A 25972-nucleotide genomic window follows, 5' to 3' on the forward strand; every position below is an offset into this window, starting at 1 on the left:
AAACTTGGATGTGATGCATGTGGAATTGATCTGGCATTAGACATTCTAAGCCATGACTAATTAATCATTTAAGTTCTCTAGACCTCAGCTCCTTGGTGCTAAAATGCATAAAATAATACTACTTACCTCACAGGGCTGTGGAGAAGATTATAGGAGAGAGTGCATTGAAAACAACTAGCCACAGTACCTGACTCATTGCAAGTTCTGCGTAAATGTTAGAATTACTATTGTTATTGGCCATAATGTGTGAAGTCAGACAGATTGCTGTCACATCATGGCTTATGGCCATGGCTAAGGGTCTCTGCCTAGGCCAAGGCAAGAGGCTAGCCAGATCCAGGCAGGGTGACAGGATCAGAATGCAGTAGGCCAGATGTTGGGCAGAACTCCAGCACATGAGGGAAACAAAGTGGGAATTGGGAAACCAAGGCTAAACTTTAAAATCCAATTATAAACACAGGCCAACCCAAGTATATCTGATGTGGGGCAGAGGGCAAAAAGACTAATCCCAGCCCTGAGGGGTGGAAGGTAGCTTTCTGTCTCCTGGCTACTCTTGGTCAGGAGTCAGTTACTCAGGAGCTGGACAGGGTCCAGCCTGAAGCTACAGAGCATCAGCTGTGATCTGTCAGCTCCCAAGCCTCCTCTTCAAGCAGGTTTTGACAAAAAGCGCAGGAATATGGAGAAGAAGGCCAGAGAGAGAAAAAAAAGCAATATGGAAAGAGAATGCTAGAGGAACCAGAGTTCTCAATAACATTTTGGCGAAGCGCCTAACCATGAAGCTAAACACCTGAAGCCTAGAAGCTGAAGGAAACCATAGTGATCATGTGTATCCTTATAGAGTCAGGATCCTTTAGCCAAAACCAGCGGGGCAGATGTGTTTTAGAATTCAGATTTTTTTTGTACTTTAGAAATATGTTAGGGTTACTATAACATAAATTATGTATTATTACCCCTAGTAAATTCTGGGGGGAAATGCCATAATCCAACAGGCTAACACTGCTGCAGTAAAGTATATAAATATTTACACTAAGTGGGATGCAACCTATAAAGGCATTATGTCAGTTCCGATCCAGTGCTGTCACCAAACACTTTGCACCACACTGAAGAAAATTTTGTGTTCAAGGCTTTGGGGACTTTGCAATGGCTGCTGACAGTTGTTCAGTGGACAGAGATGAAATGGTTAACCAGCCGAGTGACTAAACCAAGCACACACAGTTCACTGGGACTCCACTCAGTTTGTGTCACTTCCCATTTATTGAACATCTATGTTCTAGGCATCACGCTAGATACAGTGATTACAGTGACATACTCGTGTCCTGGGGCTGCCATAACACAGTACCACAAACAGGGTGACATAAAACAATAGAAATGTATTCTCTCACAGTTCTGGAGGCAGGGATGAAGGTGTTAACTCGACCATGCTCCTTCCAAAACCTGGGAGGTGAATCCTTCCTTGCCTCTTCTAGCTTCTGGTGTCTGCTGGGTATCTTTGACATCCCTTGGCTTGTAGAAGCATCGCTGCAGTTTCTGTCTCTATCATTACATGACATTCTCCTTGAATGTCTCTCTCCTTTCTTATGAGGACACCATTCATACTGGAATAAGAGCCCACCCTACTCTAGTATGATTTTATCTTAAGTGATTATATCTGTACTCACCCTACTTCTAAATAACGTCATGTTCTGAGTTACTGGGGGTTAGGACTCCAACACACAATTCAATCTAAAGTGCTAAACCAAAACAGACATTGCCCCATGCTCTCATCAAGGTAACAGTGGAGCAGGGTAGTCAGATTATAGGTGCATTGAGCACAGCAAAGAAAACATTCAACAGAATGATGAGAAAAAAATTACAAACCATATATATGATAAAGAGCTAATCTCCATAATATAGGAGAAACTCCTACAACTCAATAGCAAAACAAAACAAAACAAAACAAAAACAAAGCAAGCTAATAACCCAATTTAAAATGGGCTAAAGACTTGAAAGACCTCTCTCCAAAAAAAGACATATCAATGGCCAACAGTGTATGAAAAATGCTCAACATCTCTAATCATCAGAAAATGCAAATCGAAACCACAATGAGATATCACCTCATACCTGTCTGGATGGCTATCATCAATAAAACAAAGGACCACAGTGTTGACAAGGATGTGGAGAAATTGGAACCCTTGTGTATTGTTGAGTAGGAATGCAAAATGGTATAGCCACTATGGATGACAGTATAGTGGTTCCTGAAAAAAATTAAAAATAGAACTACCGCATAATCCAGCAACCCCATTTCTGGGTATTTATCTAAAAGAACTGAAGTCAGGATCTCAATGAGATATTAGCACCCCTATGTTCACTGCAGCACTATTCACAATAGGCAACACGTGGAAATAATCTAAATGTTCTTCAGCAGATGAGTGGATAAAGAAAATGTTGTTTATACATACAAAAAAATACTATTCAGCCTTTAAAAAGAAGGAAAGTCTTCAATGTGTGACAATATGGATGAACGTCAAGAACGTAATGCTAAGTGAAATAAGCCAGTTACATGAGTACAATACTGCATGATTCCACTTGCATGTGATATGCAAACAGTCAATTCATAGAATCAAAGAATGGATGGTGGCTCCCAGAGGCTGGATGAGGGGAGAAAGGAGGAGTTACTCACCAATAGGCATAAAGTTAAGAGGAGTAAGTTCTAGAGATCTGCTGTACAACATTGTGTCTATAGTCAACAATACTGTATTGTACACTTAAAATTTTGTTAAGAGGATATTGTATTGTGTTCTTACCACCATAAATTTTTGTGAGTGTTGATAATTTCCAGAGGGGGAGGTAGCAATGAGACTATATAGTAGGCGAATTTTACCCAGTTGAGGGATCCATCCCTGAGTGAGTAACATTGTCAGCAAAGACAGAGATGAGTAAATGTCAACCAGGCAATGTGAGGGGAAAAAGCATAATGCCCTATCCTCTGAGCGGCTGCCTCCTTGCATCGCTGGGCTTGTGGGGAAGCCAGGCTCCAGAATCTCAGGAAGGCCTGTAAGTGCCTCACAGCCTGCAAGACACAGCCAATCCCACCCCGAGGGTGACTTCCCAAGGCTGCAGCACCCCCTCAGAAACAGCCAAAGGCACAGAAGGCTGGAAGGCAAGCAGCTGGCCAGACCCAAGGCTCACAATTGTAGTCCCTACACAGACAAATAGGGGGAGAATCTCTGTTTTCCTTTCCCCTCCCCTTTGGCCTAAGTTGGTCCAAATACTTTCAACCGAGAATCAGCAAAGTGCTTAATACACAAATAGTTTCTGCTGACCTCCTCCCTTGAAAATGTAATATACTTTTATCATGGGTAGGCAGATATGTCTGTTTTGTGATTTGATGAACAGTGTTGAAGTGGCCTCATGGCTGCCAAAAGGCCTCTGCTTCAAGGTCCCAGTGACCCAATTTCTTCCAGAGGTGAAGGCATAAGTGGGGGCACTAGAAGGGCAGAGTCCATACTAGGACAGGTTTTAACCTTGGACAACATTCACTGTGTAGGCAGCTCCTTTGTGAAACACACACATTGTGGTCATCAGCATTGAACACACTTGTTGGATTTTGTTTTATAGCCACAACATATTAGAACTTTACTGAAAAGTAGGGGGAACACCCTTTTTTTGATGTTTATTTATTTTTGAGAGAGAGAGAAAGAGGCATAGGATCTAAAGCACGCTGTGCTCTGACAGCAGAGAGCCCAATCGGGACTTGAACCCACAAACTGTGAGATCGTGACCTGAGCCGAAGTCAGATGCTTAACCAACAGAGCCACCCAGGTGCCCTGGAAGACATCCTTTTTTGAACCTTAACAAACATAGAGAAAAGTGCACAAATCCTACACGCGTGCCTTTGTGATTTTTCTCGAAGTGGATCCAGACATAGCACCCAGATCAAGATAACATCCCAGAATCCCTCCCCCCAAGTCTCCTCTTCTAGTTACCGCCCACCAAGGGGAACTACATCCTGATTTTAACATCATAGATTCGTTTTATGTTTTGAACTTCATATAAATGAGAGCATAGTATGAACTTTGCTTTTGTGCCTTTTTTTACTCAATTTTATGTTTGTGAGATTCATCCACATTGCTTCTTTTTGAAGTTTATTCTCACTGTTCTGTGTTATTGTATAAATATATCATCATTTTTTATCCACTCAGCTATTGGTGGACATTTGAATTATTCCGCATTAGAGCTATTATGAATAGTGCCTCTTTGAATATTCTTATATATGTCTTTTGATGAACATACACATGTTCAGAGGAGAGAGTATGTACTTGTATTAGTTGTCTATTGTTGCCTAATACATTTCCCTAAATCCTGGTAGCTCACAACAAAAATAAGTGTTTATTATCTCTCACCATTTAATGAGTGAGGAATCTGGGAGAGGCTTGGAAAGGCAGTTCAAGGTCTCTTATGAAGTTGCAATCGTCTGGAGGCTAGACCCAGTCCACCGGATATGCTGGCAAGGTAGCTCACTCATGTGATTGGCAAGTTGGTGCCAACTCTTGGTGAGCAGCTTCAGTTCCTTTGCATGTGGACTTTCCTGAGGACTGTCTGACTGTCCTCATGACGTGACAGCTGACTTACCCCAGAGTGAGCAAAGAGAGAGAGAGCCAAATGGAAAATATATCCTTTTCATGAGTTAGCCTTGGAGGTCACATAGCATCACTTCTGGTTAATCTTATTCCTTGCAAGTGAGCCAGTAAGTTCAACCCAAACTCAAGGCTTCATCTTTAGAAGGGAGAGGCAGCAAAGAATGTGTGGATATATTTTAAAACACAACATTTAAAGCTAGGAATTAAGCCAAACTAGAAATCTAAAAATAAGTTTATAGAAATTCACACAAGGATCTAAAAGAAATACATATTCAATCCAGCCTCTCTTCCATTCATTTAAAACTTTGTGAATGTTTATAGAACAGTTTTCAAAGTATTCCCTGGAAACAGCGTGGTACAATAGAATGGACTAAGACTTTGGAGCCAGACGCACCCAAGTTTGAATCCTGGATTCACTACTTACTAATTATGGGTTTGGGGCAAATCAACCTCTTGAATTTTCAGATTTCCTCAAATATAAAGTGGGAGAAGTCAGTAGAGCCTATCTCATGTTGTTTTGGAGATAATTAAATGAGATAATGGGTATAAAGTGCCCACTATGCTGTTAAGTCCCTTCTATTTGTTCATTTATCAGGAAATTGTGAACCATGTACATTAACTATCTAGAAGGGGCCAAAATGAACACTGTGAGTGATACAAAACAGACTCACAGAGCTTGCCTTCAATAGGTGTATACTCCAATAGGGCCCTTAACATTAAGGCAGAATAACTGTAATATAATTAGGAAAATGATCAGTGTCTGGAGCAGGTAGGGGCACAATCCTTTAAACGTGGGTCAAATTTGGATACAGAGAAATGGAAGACATCTTAAAGGATGGACCCGGAAAGGACAAAAAGTATTCCAAATTCAGAGTCACAGCTTGAGTAAGGACAGAACTAGAGAACCAGAGGGCATGAGCTGAGAATAATGAAGTTGTTTGCTACGTACATGACTTAAACACAGGATAGATGAGAGGAGGTAGTGGAAATAGGAGCTGGTAAGGTAGTTATAGATCAGAGTAGCAGAAGGAGATTAAGAGAGTGTGCACTCAGTTTTGCAGTCTAATGAAAAACATTAAGGCCAAAGGTTTTTAAGCTGATTTTCAGGGCTAGCTACAAAAGCTAGGAGGGCCTAGCTACTTAAGGACCTACTTGCCATGCTTTTCTTGGCTAACTCCTGTTTGTAGAATTTTTGTGCCTCACATTGTAAATAGAACTTTCTAACACTGATCATTAAAGAACACTTCCCACTCCAAGCCCAGGCAACTTAGCTTTTCCTTATCATTCCCATTTTGGAGGCTGCATCAACAGGGAAATGGAATGGGATTGTTTTTATAGGCCTGCAGCTCACTGTAAATGTACTTCGAAAGACTTGGCCATTTGGAATGGCCAATTATGCACTCAACTCCTCTGTGTGTATTTGACTTCTACTTCCAGATAATGAGCCATTCTCTCCACTTAGTTCCCCTCAAGAAGACTGATCTATTTAGCAACCTTCATTTTTGTTACATTCTCCAGTCCTAGGTGGTGATGATATTTATACATTAGACAGAGACATTTCTATGCTGTGATGGAAGCTTGAAGGAAGTCGGAGCCAACGACCTTTTAGTCTGAAGCCAAAAAAAAAAAAAAAAAAAAGCACAAATTTTTCAGTCTTGCTAAGAATGGGGACTAGGCAAATTAGCAGAAAAGCTTCTTCTAGACCTGTTCAAGATATAGTGCCCAAAGCCTTTCTGTGCTCAAACCTATGTCATATCTATCATACCCCTGCTTATTTTGATGAAATTTGTATATTTTCTCAAATTAGACCCAGTTATAACCATTCTTGGTGATTTTACGGGCAAAAATGGATGTTCCATTTTATCACCTACTTTGTTTATCGTAAAAGAATTCTAGAGCACCAAGGAGAGGATGGGTTCTAGGCTTGGGATAGAATTCTTAGCCAATCTTATGCTGGAACTTACCACATTCCCAGGTATGTATTTTTACTCTGTTAGCAACACTTGATGTCATGATGTTCTCTGCGCAGGTACTAAGGGTGTCCTTGTCTCCTCTGATTTCTTCCCAGGTGGGAAATTGGCAAGTGGAGTCCATGCAGTCTCACCTGTGGGGTTGGCCTACAGACCAGAGATGTCTTCTGCTCCCACCTACTTTCCAGAGAGATGAATGAAACTGTAATCCTGGCCGATGAGCTATGTCGTCAGCCCAAGCCCAGCACAGTGCAAGCTTGTAACCGCTTCAACTGCCCCCCAGCCTGGGACCCTGAACAGTGGCAGCCAGTGAGTTCTGGGGCTACTCAGTTTTGGAGTTGGTGTGTACAGCTGATTCAGGACAGGGAACCCTCTCTTCAAGGAGTTTTGTCCCATTAAAGGAAGGTTCCAGGTCTGTTCCTCCCTCCCTTCTTAGTAGTCCCTCAACCTTATTCAAATCCAGATATTTTCATCATAAATACTGTCCTCTTTCTATGGTTTTGCACCAGTGTCCTCCAACAGCAATTCAAGACCCATCTGTTAAACTGAGTATATGCACAACAGAGTTTTCACCAAGCTAAGAAAAAAAATTTTTAAGTAAGGACAGTGTGATAGGTTTTCCGTAAAGCTACAATTGTTCTGAATTTGTGCCTTTTCTAGTTTTTTACTGCTTAAAATTCTAGGAAGTAAGGGTCCTAGGCAATGAATTTTCATTTTTTTTTTCTTTTAAATATAGTTACTTACTGGGGCACCTGGGTGGCTCAGTTGGTTGTGTCTGGCTCTTGATTTCGGTTCAGGTCATGGTCTCCTGGTTCGTGAATTTCAGCCCAGCATTGGGCTCTGTGCTGACAGTGCCAGGCCTGCTTGGGATTCTGTCTCCCTCTCTCTCTGCCCCTCCCCCACTCATGCTGTCTCTCTCTCTCTCTCTCAAAATATATAAACTTTAAAAAAAATAATTACGAAAATAAAAGATTAGAAATCAAGCCAATTCCAGACTTTTTAAAATTTTCCCAAGCTCTAAGAACTATTGTTTTTTAAAACAATAGGGGTTGCAAACTGCCATCCAAAGCCAGGGCCATCTCATAGACAGTTATTATAAATAAAGTTTTATTGGAACACAGCCATGCCCTTTTTTTTTTTTTTTTTTTTTTTTTTTTTTATGTATTGTCTATGACTGTGTTTGCACTGGAAGGGCAGAACTGCATGGTTGTGACAGAGGCCATTTAGCCCACAACACCTAAAGTATTTACTCTGTCCTTTTACAGAAAAAGTTTGCTAACCCCACCCTAAAGCATACATTATAATAATACAAATACCATAATATTCTATTGAAAATACATATTTATCAAATTTTAATTAAATAATTTTTTGCATGCCTTTAAAACAGAGGAATTTTAGGTTATTTGGATAGAATCTTATTTTGCATTTCTTATTCATGAGGGTATCAGGTATATCTTTAAAGTGACAACAATGATCACAAAAAGTAAGCCTGAAAGGTGAGGGGGGGACATGCATCCCAGTTTTGCTAAAATAGTTTTCCCTCTCAAAAGTGTCCCAATTAAAATGATAAATTATATGGTTACCCAAGTGAGGAGAGAGCATTGCAGCTTATATACCCTTGCCTTAGTGCTGAGGTGGGCGGGGGCAGCGGGGGTCGGGGGGCTGCCTTTTCTAGACTGCCATGCGTTCCCATGCTTTTCCACCATCAGTTGGCAAAGCCACTTCCTTCTCTCTGCCCATCTTGGGACTGTGATTTACAAAGCACCCAAAGAATCAAAGAGTAATCAGTGAGCAAAACTCTAAAATGTAAAGCATCTGGAAAAAGATATTGACTACTTCCTTTTAGAGCTTAAATATCTGTGTGGCTAAACTCATAAATACCATGCTACTATGTGACAGTTTCTAGAAATCAAGAGGATGTTATATATTTTGAATGCCTGTGTACCAGTGTTCTTAAGAAATATTATTACCTAACTGAAGTTAATCTTCACAACAATCAGTGGAAAGTAGGTTTTATTATCTTCGTTTTAGGTTTGAGAAAACTGGGCTCATGCAGGTAGCAAATCTAGGGTTGGCCATCAACCCAGTTTTATGTGATCGTTTCCACTATACCCCGTTTTAGAGACGACTATGGCTGAAAGAGCAATCAGGAATTATATAGGAGTCTTCTTGTTTTACACATTATGTAACTGTGGCCCAGATATGGTCTTGCCCAAGATCATAAAGCCTGGTGCAGACCCCAGGTCTCCTGATTTTACACTGATTTTATACTGATTTTAACTAGAATGAATCCATGACCTCAAACTGTAACACAAACTAATGCCAACCCTAAGACAAGACCAGAAATCAATGCACATCAACCTCCACTACTGTATTAAGTCCCCATATTATTAACTTGTGTCTCTGTTAGGTACATAGTTCTGGAAAAAATACTTATTGAATGAAAAAAATGAATAACTAGATCAAGAATACTGCCCCACAAGCCCTGAAAATGCTGACCTTATATCTTATTGATAAGTTTGTTTTATGGTTATAGGTCCTAATAATGAAACTAAATAACGAAACACTGCTGTGTTATAGCACCATGATTGAGAACCACTGTTCTCAATCTGAGACACTTTGATCATGACAGTCTTCTGCTAGGATTTTTTACAGTGACATTCCATTGCCATATAGTAAAGCCAAATGGCATGGTCAGGCCTACATCCCCCTGCACATCTGCTCCTGCCCATCTCCCACCATGTTTCTCCCACCCCTGCTTGTACATTCCTAATGACCCATGCTTGTCCCTGCCCACACGCAGTTCCCTTCCCCTCTGCTTGTCATATCAGGCAGGAATCCCACCTCTTCTACCAGGACCCCTTGCTATCTTCCTGCACATGGTGTTCATGGTCAGTGCTGCTCACTGAACAGTCACATTCCACCTTACTGTGTGAGCACTTTTCCATGACTTTTGAGTAGACCCTAAGGTCAATGAGACAGAGACTAAGTCTCAGGTATGTAAAGCATAGAGCATGGTGCTGAAAAATTCCATGGCAAGTCTGCCAGTCCATTTATTGAGCACTTACCCCATTTCAGGACCTGCTTCTCTTTTTAATAAAAGCAGCATTACTATGTTTCAAGTTCTAGGCACTTTACATATTTAACTCCCTTAATCCTCACTACCCTATGTGATCATTACTACTGTCCTCCCTGTTCCACAGATGAGGGACGTAGAGCACTATGAAGTTAGCATGAATTCAAACTTCATGTAGCAGAACTCTTTCTACTGCTCTCATATTTTCTCTTTTAATCCATTCAGAACAATCCTGTGAGGAAACAAGGCTCAGAGAGGGTTCCTTGCCCCAGGTCACATGGCCAATAAATAGCAAAGGGGGCCTGTATGCCTCAAAACCCCTTCTCTTTTCCACTATGCAGTTCAGCTTTCCCAAGACCTCTTTACCATTTCCTCCAAAGTATTAAATTGTGAGGAAATCTAACACCAGCCCTAAAATCAGCAGTTTACATAAAGCTCACTATTTGTTGTCTTATCCAGGGCAGTTAATCTGTGCGTGTTTCCTGTTGCTGCTATAACAAATTACCACACATTTAGCAGCTTAAAACAATGTGAATTTACTGTCTTATAGCTCTGGAGGTCAGAAGTCTGAAATCAGTTTTACTTGGCTAAAATCAAGGTGTTGGCAGGCCTGCGTTCCTTCTGGAGGCTCTAGGGGAGAATCTATTACCTTGCCTCTTCCAGCTTCTAGAAGCTGCTTGCTTCCTTGGCCCATGGCCCCTTCTTCCATCTTCAAAGTGCCTCACTTCAACCTCTGATTCTGTCCTTTCTCTCTGACTCTGATCCTCCTTCTTCCCTCTTATAAGGACCATTGTAATGACACTGAGCCCACTGGGATAATCCAGTTATCTCCCCATCTGAAAATGCTAATGACATCTTTAAAGTTGCTTTTACCATGTAAGATAACATTTTCACAGGTTCCAGATTTTAGGACATAGATGTCATTGTTCAGCCTGCCAGTCTTCTATATTTTGGGCTATGCATTAGTCTCTATTAGCACAATATTCTTGAGATTAAAATTAAATTACCACTGCACTCACCACTATCTGTGAGCTTCACGTGCACCAATCTTTCTTTATTCATTTTTATTCTAAAAAATAAATGGAAAAGAGAAATGAGACGAAAAGAGATAGTTGCTAGAAGGGTTAACTGAGATGAATTAGGGAGTCCACTCTGAAGCATAATTTATATTTCTCTGTATTATGCATGTTTTATGATCAGGATTGTGTCCACCCAACTACACACACATATTGCACACATCTGTGCAGAGACTAAAACAGTCACCATGGCCCCTGTTTTCTCCCTTGCTTAAAACTATGATTATGCGGCCATTTCCCTATAAACCGTTTTTTTAATCAGGGTTACAATTCAAAATGCCTATAGTTTAGCTATATAAAAAGGTATATGCGAGCAGAGTCACGGCTAGTAATAGTAAGAAAAAAGAGGAATTTTAATGACAACTACAAATGCTTGAGACCTCACTTTTTTCATTTTTTGTACTTAAACACACACACGTAAAAGAATGACTTTGGTCTGGATTCGAGGATTGTAAACTGGCAGGAAGAATCAATTGAGTCATCAGTTTTGTTACATTCCAGTGACTAAAATATAAATTCTCATAATTTAGAAACCATGCTTATTTAAAACATTATATTCAGGGGGAAAAATATCTATTAGGATGTTTATCTCAGTTTTGGCAGTGTGTTTTATAGGGAAATGAACACTTGATCCTACCTTTAGAATCAACAACAAATGTAAGCAAAACAGAGATTAGAAGCAAAATGTCACATATGCAGTGCTTTTGTTTTTGTTTATTGGCAGAACACTTTTTGTAATAATTGCTCTGGATTTCAGTGGTTTTGTAGCCCCATGCTTCACGCGGTAACAGGAATATTAAACCCAGAAGATACACTGGACACCACTTGTGTGTCCAGGGTTAAGAAAGATCATTTCGTATTAGATCAACAAGGTGATTCTAATCCACAAAATAGTTGGGGTATAAATTCTGTTCTCATTTAATAATTTTGAGCAAGACTCCAGGCTTCATTTTCTTCGTTTCTCTGAGGCCTAATTCACTGTGGCTCAGTTTGACCTCTGTTGTATACCAAGCACTGTCTCTACCAGCCTTTTGAACCTCTCAGTCTTGCATATCACAAAGTTACATCAAATTCCAAAGGTCTAACACCAAGCTTGATAACCCAGTCACCTGGGTTTGCCAGCAGACCTCTTCTTCCTTCACAGGGCATACTACCTTCTAGCATGTTCTCTAACCCATTGCCTTGGTTCTAGTCCTCACAACTAACCAAACTATCACAGCCTTTTACTTGGTGTGTCCCTGTAATTGTCTTATTTCTCATCCATTGTTTCCCAACTTGGTACAGTTGTTCTTTACTACAGGCCTTCTGTTGAGCCTTTAAAATATTAATATGTGCTGAGGGCCCCCAAACAGCGTATGGTATGGAGTGTTATTTAGACTTACATGGCCTGGAACCTTTTCTCCATGGTGCACCTATTAATGGCTCACAGGGCAGTACTCTCTGGAACCCATCAGCCTTCATTGCCTGAATAATTTTCTACAAATTGGATTATGTTACACCCGATGATCTTGAGATTGTATCCAGATATGCCCAAGGCCCTTCACTGTTTGCCCCTCGGCCGGCTTCTCAGTCTCCTTTCCCAACTGCAACCTCCCCATGAACTCTATCCTCTACCTTCTCAGGTCTCCTCAGAGATAGGCTTAGCAACCAGGTTTTAGTCATCTTAAATTCCCAGCACCTAATACAGTGCCTGGGACTCAGCAAGTACTCAGTGTTTGATGAAAGAATGAATGAGTGAATGAAGAAATGAATGAAATGAGTTAGAAACTATAAGTAGAACACATTAAAACTAGAAAGCTGACCTTAGAAAGAATATAAATGTCACTTTGTGTTGGGCTCAATGATATGACTTGAGGGACCAAGGAAATGAACTCAGATCTCAGTAAATAAGGCTACCAACATGAAACCAAAGGTGTCAATACAGGCAGAATTTCTTAACATGTGATCACGGGAAAATCGTTCAAAGTACAGGACACTTAGGCCACTGTAGTTTTATATAGAAACCTAACTTTTAAATGCTCTCCTTACTGTATATTTTTTACTTTCTTATAAAACTACTGAATCTATGACCTTATAGCATGAAACATGTATGGCAGCAAGGATAATCATTAGCATAAATACTATTTGTTGTTATTTATTCTGTTTATGGCACGTATTTAAAAATAATACCCATACTAGAGATCTACCTCATCAGGTAATCTCAACACGTTCCCAAAGTTGTCGCAGACTTTGGAAACTTTATTAATTTGAAATTTTATCTGTAGTTTTTAAAAGTTTCTAAAGACACCCTTTCAGCCGTGCAAACACAGCAAGGAAACTTTCTGAGCAAAGATGAGGCAAGTGTTTAAGAGCAAACATCCCTGACAATAGTAACTTAGCTGGATGGTTATCTGCCACACCTGGAGGGTCACAGCACCCAGCAAAGGACACGTTGCGTCTGGCTAAAACCCACTGCTGACTTACTTAGAAACAGCTCCTGGCTAATGATAAAACAGCTCGATAAAAGGTGGATGTTCAGCCTATCATCTGGATGTTTGTGTCACGTCTTTTAAACATCTGGATTTTTGGCTCTTTTGTTCATCCAATCGTCAATTCAACAAACATTTATGAAGTGTGTGCTCTTTGCCAGATGCTACATTAGGCACCGGGGAATAGAAAGATGAGTGCATTCCCTTTCCTCAAAAGATGTGTAATCCTGTGGGGGGGTGGGGGGAATTGCAGACACATAAACAAGTAGCCCTTGTAGAAGACATGTAGCACCCTTCCAGGTCAAGGCAGGGTGGGAGGTGACTCATTCTTTGAGCCTTTGAACTAGTCCTTCAAAGGTGTCTTGGAAATTTCTGGATAGACAAAGAGGCAAAGGGCATTGCTCACAGAATGAACAAGGTGATCAAAGGCCTGAGCAGAGAAGGCATCTGTGTGCCCAGGGAAGAGCAAATTGTCCCCATGGCAGGCCACCAAGGAATGTGGCTGGGTAGCTCAGCATGGGTCAGAGCGTGAGGGCTCTCAAGGGCGTTCTCGGGAGTCTGAATCTGACCTCCTAGGTGTTAAGAATTTCCTAAAAGTTTTCTGGGCAGATCAAATCTTGAAACAAGCTAATTTTCTTTACATTTTCTTGTAACTGCTTTGTCATCACATTGTCACAGACTTCTGCATATTGCCGGCGGGGGTCACCTAAGGGCCTGTCCCTGAAATCAGTCCTATCTGCAAAGTGATGACCCAGCTAGATTATGTTTCATGAGTGGTCACCCTCTATAGCACAATTTTATTACATCTCCACCCATAGGTGGACCAATTATTTTCATCATCTATTTCCTCAATTTGAAAGAGAGAGAAAATTAGCCTGCGTTTTTCCTTATTGCCACATTCACTAAGAAGTTCTAACTAAGCAGCTTGGATCAGAGAGCTGTTCTTATGCAGCTACTTGTTTATTTTTGGAACACTTACTCACATTGAACGGAAGCCGCTGTGCCTTCTTAGATAGTTAGAAAAGAAAATTTTAGCCATCAAGCATTGAAGAGATCTGTAATCCCACAAATCCAGTGTCACTAGTGAAGTGACTAAAATGTCTGTCACCATGTAACAGAAACTTCAAGAGCATGTTCTTTATGGCTAACAAACTCAATAGGACCCATGGGGAATTTGATTGTGAATTATAATCAAAGGATTGGAAGAAAAGTGGCTTAATGTAATTTTGAGGTTCAGAGAATAATGATTTTATGAATCAGCTATTAGTTTTCTCAAAGATAAATACACTGCATTTTCACTACAGTGTACATATTTATGGACCATACCTAGATGTCACATTCTTCCGGCATCAGTTATAAAATGTCAGTCTGCTGTTTAGCTCATACCCTAATTACTTCTTTACTAGGAAAAAAATCATTAATTTTAAAAGAAAAAAAAATAGGGTGTAGAGGAAAACTGGAGATATCCAATCCTAAGGTCTCCTATTCAAGATATAACACTATCATGCTGGGGAAATTTTTGAATGCAATTCTCAAGCACTAGTATGAGCAACAAGAGAACCAAAATCCCTTTCTTCATAGAGTTAATAGGATAATGGATGATAATTTCCAAAGGGATGAGACCTATTTAAAAGAGGTATTTAAAAACAAAAAATAATGAATACATAAAATGAGGTGACAGAATAGAGACTGCTTTGGCTTTTCTAGCTAGTAGGTTAAGAATGGCTTCTCCAAGGGGCACCTGGGTGGCTCAGTCAGTTGAACATCTGACTTCATCTCAGGTCATGATCTTGCAATTCATGAGTTTGAGCCCCGCGTCGGGCTGTGTGCTGACAGCTCAGAGCCTGGAGCCTGCTTCAGATTCTGTGTCTCCTTCTTCCTCGGCCCTCCCCCACTCGTGCTCGCTCTCTCTCTCTCTCTCTCTATCTCTCCCTCTCTCCCTCTCTCCCTCTCTCCCTCTCTCCCTCTCCCTCTCTGTCAAAAATAAATAAGCATTAAAAAAAATTTTTTTTTTAAATAATGGCTTCTGCAAGTAGGTGAGAATGGAATTAAACCTGAATAATTAGAAAGACTCAACCATGTTAAGATGTATGATGAGAGTGAGCCAGGTAGAGAGAAGAGCAAGTGCAAAGGTCCTGTGGGAGAAATAAGCTTGGGATGTGCAAGGACCACACACACACACACACACACACACACACACACACACACAACCAGTGAGGCCAAAATATACAGGGAAAGGGAAGAATTGTATGAGATGAGATTGCAGAGGTGTGTCTGGTTTCTCTTGTTCACTGCTACAACCAAAAACCTAGAACCATGTTTGGTCTATGACTGGTACTGAATAAATTTCTGCCAAATGAATGAATGAATTTAAAATTTGAGTTAGACAGTCTCAAAGATTCCTTCAGGGCAGGGACCAGAGCATGTAGAAATTTGCAGGTCAGGGATAGAGGAGTTTGGATTTTATTCTAATCATAAAGGAAAGTCATTGAAGGCTTTTAAGCATGGGAATTCTGTGATCTGATTTATGCTTTGAAAACATCATTCTTGCTACTGTGTGGAGAATAGATTGTAGATATGTTGAATATCTTCCATTGCTCCTATAGGTCCACTCTGCCTTTCCACCTGTATCTCAGAAGGCTAACCTAGATAGACTCTACCCTCTGGCTTCTAGTTGTGTTCAACCAATGGTGTTTTCAGCAGGCCATCAGAAGGCAAGAGAAGCTGTCTTCAAAACTGAGTATGCCATCTATATGCTACTAGGACCTAACTGAGAAAACTAGAGACATGTTTAGGAAGCTTTGTAGTAGTCTAAATGAGAGATTATGATATCCTCATTTATTATTTGTGGTGGAGGTCAAGTTTATTTTGGAGGGAAATCTGACAGTATTTGCTCATGGATTGAGTGTCAGGGAAGAGGTGGTAAGAAAAAGGAAATGCTCAAGGATATTTCCCATGTTTCTGTCTTAGATATAGCACCATCCAGTAAATAGGGAAGATTGAGAGGAGAGTGGATTTGGGGCCGGGTTCAAAGGGCAAGATCAAAAGTTCCATTCTGGGCACATTTAGGTCAAAATGCCTGTTCGCATTTAAGACATAGGGGAGAGGTCAGAGATTAAGATTTAAATTTTGACTCATCAGCATAAACTTTTTTTTTCCAGACAGTTACCTGTTGAACAAAATTGCATTAAGTTCATGGAAGAACTTTAATAATTCATAGAATAGAAAGAATTATAGAGAACACAGTCCCTACCTAAGTTTGGCAAATTTTAGAAATCAGAAATTCACATCGCTAGTTGTCTAATTATAAAAGAGTCCGAAGAAGGGCTGAATGATAATGGTTATAACTGATCTGATGATGGAATAACTGGTTGGCTAGAAGTGAGAATTCAATAGAAATGAGAGAAGACTGGCCTAAGAAGTCGTGAAAAAGGCTATAAAACCAAATTTAAAACCTTGGTTGTCTGTAATAGCAAGAAGGCATGTTTTAAGCAAATGGAACTCTTGGCCACTAATTTAAGTTTCCCCCAACCACCAACTTCAATTCCACAAATATTTATTGAGAATTTACATTTACAGGAGGCACTGTGCTGGGCAGTGTGGGTACAAAATGCATTGAAGAAGTAAATTGAACTTCTACCAAACAAGAACTAAAATTAAGGTTTGCTTCTGTCAAAATGAAAAGACCGGGGAGTCATCAAAATGAGCCAGAGAAGCCTAAGTCCTGGCCCACTCACAGCTTGAATCATGAGCTCCGAAGCCATAGATTTTTCCTTAATTAAGGTTAAACAACATGCTAGACAAGCCGTTGGAAGGAACTGTTTGGATCTGTAATGAATAATAACAGGCTGCAGACCACTTCCAACGGTCTACCTACACGTTCAACTTTGTGGCATAGCCTAGAAGCTGTGTTCAACTGTGGCCTTTCAGCTCAGAAATCTCTAGGGAAAATACATTTCCATGCCCACCACAGTGTAGATAAGCCGTTTGGAAATGTGTGTCCCCGACCTGGAGCATGAACCTTCTCCTGCCTGTCAGGGATAGTCCCAGAGTGGAGGCTGAGGATTGAATTGCAAAGCACCGCCCCTCCAGTGGCAGAAAGGATGAGACCAGGCTCTGGCAGGCTTGGTGCTTAGGAGGCCAGGGGCCCTCAGTGGGAAGCAGCAGCAGAGTACCCTCCCACTGCAAACAGAGAGAAGCTCCTACAGCCACAAGAAAGAAAAGCTGATCTTGGGCTCCTCTCCCGCTGTGTCCACACTCCCAGCAGGGAGCATGTGCTCAGGAGGAGCTGGGTGAATGTTGCACAAAATGGAAGTAAACCAGTTTTTGCCCAGGTGTGGCCTTAGTCTAATCTCTTCACCTCTCCAGCCTCAGCTTCTTTATCTGTAAAGTAGGGATAAGATCTACCTCCCAGGACGGTTTTGCCTTTACCATTACCCTTCTCTTTTTGTACAGTGGTTAGGTAGTTGAATCCAGCCATAAGAAAATATATTTAGAGGTGGGGGGTGAGCCACCTGGGTGGCTCAGTTGGTTAAGCATCTGACTCTTGATTTTGGCTCAGGTCATGATCTCATGGTTGATGGGTTCAAGCCCCACATTGGGCTCTGCGCTGACAACGAGGAGTCTGCTTGAGATTCTCTGTCTCCCTCTCTCTCTCTCTGCCCTTCCCCTGCCCTCTCTCCAGTAGTTCTGAGGTCTTACACCACTCACAACTGCAAACAAAGAGCAGGTTTGCATAGGCCAGTTGCAAACAATCGCTGGTTCTAACAGAGGCTCCTGGGTCCCATGTACCCCTCCATGTTTATTTTATTCCCATTGAAAATGGTGGAGGGATGGAGAGATGGCTCATTTGGAGAGATGGTTCTCGATCCTGGTTTACAGAATTACTTGGGAGATTTCTTTTTTATTATTATTTATTTAAAAAGCTGATGCCTGGGAGGTACTTCCCAAAATTTCTGATTTAATGGATCTGAGATGGGACCTAGACCTCAGTACTTTTTAAAAGCTCCCAGGTGATTTTAAAGTGCATCCAGGGTTGGGACCACTAAGAGACAGTGACCGCTGGGCCACAGCAGCATTCTGACCATACTCAATCACCATCCTAACCTTGACCATGAGCACAAATCCCCCCTTGCACTTCCAAGTACAGCCCATTGAGCACAGACGCCCACAAGTCCTAAGAGGCCCCTGCTGCAGCACGAGCCACTCCCGTAAAAACTCTCAGGTCTGTATATCCAGGCCTAACCCCCCAGCGAGCCCAAGGGCAGCAGGTAAAAGGGAAAGGACTATTCTTGAAGAAAGAAGAACACTCTCTAGAGCTTTGTCAGGAAAGTAGCCCCAGCAAAGAGTAGCCACTGGAAACTAATCTAAAAGTGACAGAACACCCAAAGCCACAATGGCTTAAATAAGAAAGAAAAGTATTTCCTTCTCATTTAAACACAGGCCATCCAGGGCCCATGTGGTAGCTTCACCATCAGGAGGACAGGCTACTTCCATCTCTTTGCCTATCACTGTCCAAGATGGGAGGTTAAAGTTTAGACCTCATGTTCACATTCCAGTCAGCAAGGAGGGGAAAGCGAAGGGCGGGATGCCACACTCTTTTTGTGGTTATTTCCCTAAAATTGCACACAACACTGCCATGTATATCCCATTGGCCAGCACTTAATCATAGAGCCATGTGCATCTTCAAGGAAGATCAACAGATACAGTGTGTATGCTGAAAAGTCATGTGCCTAGCTAGACATGCTAAAAATTGGGGGTTCCTTTGCTGTTGCAAGGGAGGGGGCTACTGGGAAAACAGCCAATAGTTGATGCCACAGGGGCCTCCCTTTCCCTTCATGCAACTGGACTGTAACTATTAAGTTACATGTAAACAATGTGTTTGACTGGGGTCCCAGCGAAAACCACTGAAATAAGACTATTTTCCTATAGCCCAAATTCCAGTGGCTGTAGCTCCCACTGCCCTAAGAAATCACCAGTCCTACAAGAGGACTTCCAGGCGAGTTCTTCAGAAAACGAGACCTTAAATCTAATGTCCCTCCAATAGGGTAGAGTGAATATTCACACTGAGAAGGAAAGGGCTGACTTCTGTGCACATTAATTCCTCCAGATTTACACTGATGGCAGGAGCTCTCTCTTGCTCTTTCTGGAAGCTGCACAGATTATTTTCACTGGATCGTAAATATGTTTAACACCCTATTATACTAACCTTTTAAACCAGTTGTCTTGGGTAGCTGTAAATCATAGTTTAGGAACAACTTTCTATGATTCAAAGGCCCTTGAAATTCCTGGATGCTGTAGTTAAATACTTGAAATTAAGATTGGAGGGTATAGATTTTGCTACATTTCAAGGAAAGGAAACAAAATCCTTTGGGCTGGTTCTTAGTTTTCTTTTTCTTTTCTTTCTTTCTTTTTTTTTTTTTTTTTTTTTTGCAATCTTTATTCAGCCAGGGCTAAGATAAGAATTGGCAGTCAAACATCTACTGTCCTATGTTAGGTTGACTTTCTCTTCCTTCCCCAGTGTTCCCGAACCTGTGGCGGGGGCATCCAGAAGCGCGAGGTTCTTTGCAAACAGCGCATGGCTGATGGCAGCTTCCTGGAGCTTCCTGAGACCTTCTGTTCAGCCTCAAAACCGGCCTCCCAGCAAGCCTGCAAGAAAGATGACTGTCCCAGCGAGTGGCTCCTCTCCGACTGGACGGAGGTATGTAGGCTCCTCAGAAGGAAATAATGAAAGAGGCGTAAGGAAGAAAAGCAGGCACCCCAAACTTACACATAGAGAGGATAAGAATAGAGCAAAATAATCCTCCTAGCATTACGGAACAGATTTTTGTAAGCATTTATACCACAATGTGTCACTAGCTTTTAACTAGGCTGCAGGGACATGAGGTAAACAGCCAGCCCTGACGCAACAATCAGAAGCATGGAATTGTAAACGGGCTCCTCGTGGAACAAAACCAGACCTTGTTTGGCCCAGAATTCTTCTCAGAACACTGCGTTGTTCTACCTTTATCCCCACACCCACCTCCCCGACCTCCCGGCACCTCCTCCTCCCAGATGTTTCTAGTCTCTACTCAGGAAGGGCAAAGCCTCTCTCGTTATTCCCTTCCAAGTTACTGGACAATAAGGAACATGATTTATTAAGAAGAGAAGACCAGGGAAATCCTGCCTCTTTACTGTCAGTTTCCTGGCTCCAAGACGCTAACAATTTCCCAGCAAGAGAACTTGATTTCCCCTGTTGCTTGCATTTGGGGGGATGATTACATCAGCATCCACCATTCCTGACTTGCCTCATAAGTTAGGGATATACCCCCAACTAACCTACTTTTCTAAACAGTTCCTACTCTAACACTAGCATCAATGAAGTCATTTACACTCACTTTCGACTTGTTTTCAGCCCCTTTGACTACTGTGAATTGCCTACAACTCCCTCAGCCTCGTAGGCCTGTGTGTCTTCCATAAAGAAGTCACCCCAGAAGTACTGCCTCCTAAGCAAATGTAGCCAAGAACAGAATCGCCAGGCCCAAAATGAAAATCTTTGTGTCAAGAACAGATGCAACACTGTGCCCTTTCTTGCATATAAGCATTTGAATTGGCCTTGCTGATCCCACTGCCTTCTCTGTGGTTGTGTGTATACATGTGTGTGTGTATGTTGTACAGATACACAGGATGGGGCTGCTGCTGGTTGAAATACATCCCAGGGACACTTGCTTCCACAGAGAGAAAAGCTGCCTCTGAAAATTAAGATGCTACCTCTTTCAACCTGTTCTTAGACTTCTTGCCCTTTATCGTATCCACTCATACAGAGTTCACTCAGATGATACCTGCTAAGGGCATTGCAATTGTGAGGTAACCTACATTACCACAGGTTTTGTAATTTGGCAATAAATTGCCTTCTGGTGGCATCTCACCCCAAATGTCTCAGAACAGGAGTAGGGCATGATTATTTTTTTCAAATTTTAGAAACAATTTTCTTTCAGCAAGATAAAGGATTAGAAGCATGTCAAATAAGTGTGTGTGTGTGCATGCATGAACATGTGACTGACAGTTTTTCTATGGAATGTTGATTTGGGAGTATAGTATTATATCTGAAAAAAATCATAAAACTAACAGTGCAAGAGAGTGTAATCATATAGTTGCCAAGTAAGTGACTCTAGATGAAGATTTCCTCCCAGGGGCATATTGTGAAAGGTGTCCTTCTACAAGTCTATTGGTGACAGTTGCCATGAGTGGAATGCTGAGGAACGGACTTGTATGTACTATAATTGTCCTCCCGTGTTCCTGGAGTTTGTGGCCTCTGAGCACATGAGACCCACAGAATTCAGAAAAAATTATTTTAGGCCCTCAGATTTGAAGCAGGGACCATTGTGATTAGGCGCTTAGAAAATGAAACTGCTGAATTGAGGTAGTCTGGGTCCCATTAAGTACAGCAGACAGTTTTTTTTTTTTAAGAGAGTTGGTGGGGAGGAGAAGCAAAGAGAAAATCTTAAGCAGGCTCCGTGCTCAGTGCATAGCCCAATGTGGAACTTGATCCCACGACCCTGGGATCGTGACCTGAGCTGAAATCAAGAGTCAGATGCTCAACTGAGTGAGCCACCCAGGTGTCCCAAGTATAGTAGACCGTTAGAATTGTGTCATGTGTGCTTAGGAGTTAGACTCATATAGGCAAACTTAGGTTCTAATCCTGACCTTGCCACTCTGCTCTGTAACTTTGGGCTATTTAACCTTTCTCAGTTTGCGTATATGAATATTGGGGATAATAATGTCCACTCATATGGTTATTGGGAGGCTTCAGTTAAATGATGCATATAAACTACTTTGTGCCTAGTAAAAATTAACCCTATTATTGTTATGATTCTCTTCCATCCCTGCTCATTGTCAGGAGGAGAGGAAATAAAAGAAAGTACTTACCTTGACTGGCCAGACTCAGGGTCATGGCCTAGGCTTCCTGTGGGCTTTCCCAGTCTTCCTAGGAAGAAGTAGTTACACTTTGGGAAGTAGGACTACTCAGCCCTTATCCATGGAATGTTATTAGGTTCTGAGTTACCTGGGTTGATGAATGGAAATTGCAAACACCGGGGAAAGACTGGGAATGGTGGGAAGTAATCACCAATTCACTGGGATTAAACTCAAGCTGGTGCCATGCAACAGTGCTCCTGGGGGCGTTCACAGAGGCTGTAATTGGCCCTGTCATCCCAACAGCCCTTGCCCTGGCCCTGGCCCTCTGGCTGAGATGAAGCATACATTCCACATCCCCTGCCCCCAAGACTCCCCTTGGAGAAAGGAAGACCTGGATGATCTATGGGTGTTTTTCATCCTCAACTATCTGGACTCAATCTCATAGTTACTGCACAGAATCCCTTAGAGACAGAATTAAGCCAAAATTTTAGACACTTCAAATAAAATTACTTTCAGATTCTATTCTGAGAATACGACCTCTTAAAAGTCCTTACTTCTTTTTTTTAAAAGAATTCCTTGCATCTCTTGACAGAGTTGGCTATTATATATTTTTAAATCATATTTTTATGAAAGTCATTCCCCCCCCCAAAAATATAAAAGAAATTAAGGTCAGAATAGTCCATTTCAGAGCTAGAAGGAGCTTAGAAGATCCTATAGCCTGGTTGTTCCTTTAAAAATTAAAGCCACAGAACCCTTTTTTTTCAATTGAAATGTTACTATGAAGCCAAGAATCTAAAACAGATCAAATCAGAGCTGTTTGGATTGAAGTGTGGGTTAGGGTCCCAGATCTCCATAGGTTGGGTCTCCAGATCACCGGAAAAGCCCCTGAATCACTTCCTCAACATAGAACAGGGTTTGACAATCCCTGCTCTTACTTAGTTTTATTTTAGAGATAAGGAAATGGAGTCTCAAGAAAGAACTAGACTTGACCGAATCATCAACCAATCTTCGGACACACAGTCTGTTTTTCTGCTTGGCAACACTAAACTGACCATGCTTTTAAATTTTCCAGGCTCTTTGCCTCCTTCCCACCTGATTCCGGGATTTGGTGCTGTCATTTACAATAAAATAAGGGATGGGTGGAATCTGGAATCCACGATCATCAGGGAACAAAAGCAATGGGTTTGATTCTTACATCCATTTTTTGCATCTTAAATGTCGTTCAGGCGGGTGTATATCACAGTACATTGCAGGGAATAGTTCATTTCAGTGGGTTAGCATATAAAACTTGAGAATATAAGATGATTTTTTTGTTTTTAGTGTTCATTTTTCAAGTGAACGTGGCATACTGCCATGACCCTAGTTCAGGTCTTTATCATCTCAAGCCTGGACTACTGTGGCAGCCTCCTCAACTGACATCCCCGCCTGCCATAGATCTCCTACTCCCATCCCTCCCAGACACTGTTGCCAGATTAACCTTCTCAAAACACCTCTTTCATCATTTCACTCCTCCCTTCAATGGCTCCTCATTGCCTTGTGGACCAATTCCAAACCTCCTATCTGAAAATGAAGTCTCCAACGTCTGGCCCCAAACTACCTCGTGAGCTCCTGATACTCTCAACTTGTTGCCTCTGTTCAGTCAAACTGGCTTAGCTCTGCCCCCAAGCCTGCCTTGGATTTTTACACTGAACTCTTCAACATTTGTTCTGGATATGCCCCTGCCCCCCATGCTCATCCCAGGTTTCTACACCCCTTCAGACTCTACCCATCTTCAAAACCTAGGCCAGGAAATCACAAGTGTACCAACAGCATTCAACAATTGTGAGCATTCATTTTATAATACTTGTCTTCTAGCTTTATATTTCTACTAAATTCTTCTATTACTCTCTAATTCTTTAAATAGCTTTATTGAGGTGTAACATATACTATAAAATTCAGCTGTGCATTGTTTCCAAGGTTTATCTGTTTACCACATATTTAAGAGACCAACATTCCTTTTAAGGTACAATAAGATTCCATTACATAGATAGACCATATTTTTATTGATCCATTCACCAGTTGGTGGACATTTGAGCTGTTTCCCTTTTTGTCTATTACACACTTTCGCATACAAGTCTGTGTGGATGTACATGTTCACTTGTCTTGGGTAGATACCTATGAGTGACATTGCTGGGTCATGGGGTAAATGTATGTTTATCTTCTTAAGAAATTATCAAGCTGTTTGTCAAGAAGACTGTAGTATTTCACATTGCCACCAGCAATTTATGAAGGTTCTAATTTGTATATCCCCACTCATAGTAACATTTGTTATTGTCTGTCTTTTTTACTATGGCCATTTCAGTGGATAGGAAGTGGTATCTCATTGTTGTTTTGGTTTCTATTTCCCTAATACAGTATTTCATTTTAGCAATGTATTTGGATTGCCCTCCCCCATTATTGATGACAGCTCCTTGAGGTTACAAACCACCTTGCACAGTTTTTCCTTAGTATCTAGCACCCTACCTCAAACATAGTACATGTATAACAACTACCTCATGCTTGACATTAAAATATTACACTTGTGAAGGAGGAGAAAAAATTAGCATTGAGTGTCATTTCTGTGTGTGAAACTTAAAATATATTATCTCATTTAATTCCCCACCTTGAAAAATAAGTCTAAGAAGTGCAAACAGACTCTGAGTTGCCAACTGCTAAAATGCTGAGCAGGGATTTGAACACAGGACTCTATGACTCTGTAACTCTAAAGCCCGGGCCATCTAAGTAAAAAACAGGTAGAGTGTCTACAGGAAACTTTAGAGTAGAAAAATCTTAGAAGGGTTCCTGGGTAGCCCAGTTGGTTAAGCATCTGACTCTTAACTTCTGCTCAGGTCATGATCTCATGGTTCATGATTTTTTTTTTTAATTTTTTTTAACATTTATTTATTTTTGAGACAGAGAGAGACAGAGCATGAATGGGGGAGGGGCAGAGAGAGAGGGAGACACAGAATCCGAAGCAGGTTCCAGGCTCTGAGCCATCAGCCCAGAGCCCGATGCGGGGTTCGAACTCACGGACTGCGAGATCATGACCTGAGCTGAAGTCGGACGTTTAACCGACTGAGCCACCCAGGCGCCCCTCATGGTTCATGATTTTTGAGCCCCGTCGAACTCCTCACTGACAGTACAGAGCCTGCCTGGGATTCTCTCTCTCTCTCTCTCTCTCTCTCTCTGCCCCTCCCCCACTCACACATGCACGTGCTCTCTCTCCCTCTCTCTCAAAATAAATAAACTTTAAAAAAAAACAGAAAAATCTTAGAGCTAGCAGGTGGTTACAATATGGACAATCTTCCCATATTGTTACATAATTAGTATTTCTTTTAGTGACTGTTGCTTTTCCAAGCAACTTTTCTCATATTTGGGGGTGTTTGAGAGTCCATACAAAAACCCATTAGCCTCTACACTTACATGTATTTGACCTTTGTTTTCCCTCACCAGTGTTCCACGAGCTGTGGGGAAGGCACCCAGACTCGAAGTGCCATTTGCCGGAAGGTGCTAAAAACCGGGGTCTCGGCTATTGTCAATTCCTCCCTGTGCCCTCCCCTGCCGTTCTCTTCATCCATCAGGCCCTGCATGCTGGCAACCTGTGCACGTGAGTATGTCAGAACTCTGGGGATAGGGAGACAGAACCCACGTAGAAGCAGCTGTAGCCACGCAGTAGCCTTCCCTAAACCCAAGACCGGGTGGGAGATTGTCAGTCAGGAAAGCCTGAGGAGGGCAGCAGGCTGGTAAACTCAGCTGGAAGTGGAAAAGGAATCTTAATTACACGTGGCCAGGCAGAATTCTCTTCTTGGCTGGAAAAACAGTTTGCAGGGGGTAGAGCAAAGTTCACTTGCTG

General features: G+C 41.6%; 1 protein-coding gene across 7 annotated transcripts in view; it reads left to right on the forward strand.

Annotated features, from left to right (window-relative positions):
- ADAMTSL1 (ADAMTS like 1) overlaps window positions 1-25972 on the forward strand; it is an 873125-nt gene that overhangs the window by 724564 nt on the left and 122589 nt on the right. For all 7 annotated transcript variants that reach the window (XM_019415409.2, XM_053907974.1, XM_053907973.1 and 4 more), the window contains 3 exons: window positions 6685-6895; window positions 19727-19906; window positions 25573-25726. In XM_019415409.2, coding sequence (XP_019270954.2) covers window positions 6685-6895; window positions 19727-19906; window positions 25573-25726 — 545 coding nt within the window. The remainder of the gene's footprint in view (window positions 1-6684; window positions 6896-19726; window positions 19907-25572; window positions 25727-25972) is intronic.

Source organism: Panthera pardus, unplaced genomic scaffold (genome assembly GCF_024362965.1).
Source record: "Panthera pardus isolate Hobbes unplaced genomic scaffold, ASM2436296v1 HiC_scaffold_20, whole genome shotgun sequence".
Taxonomy (NCBI): domain Eukaryota; kingdom Metazoa; phylum Chordata; class Mammalia; order Carnivora; family Felidae; genus Panthera; species Panthera pardus.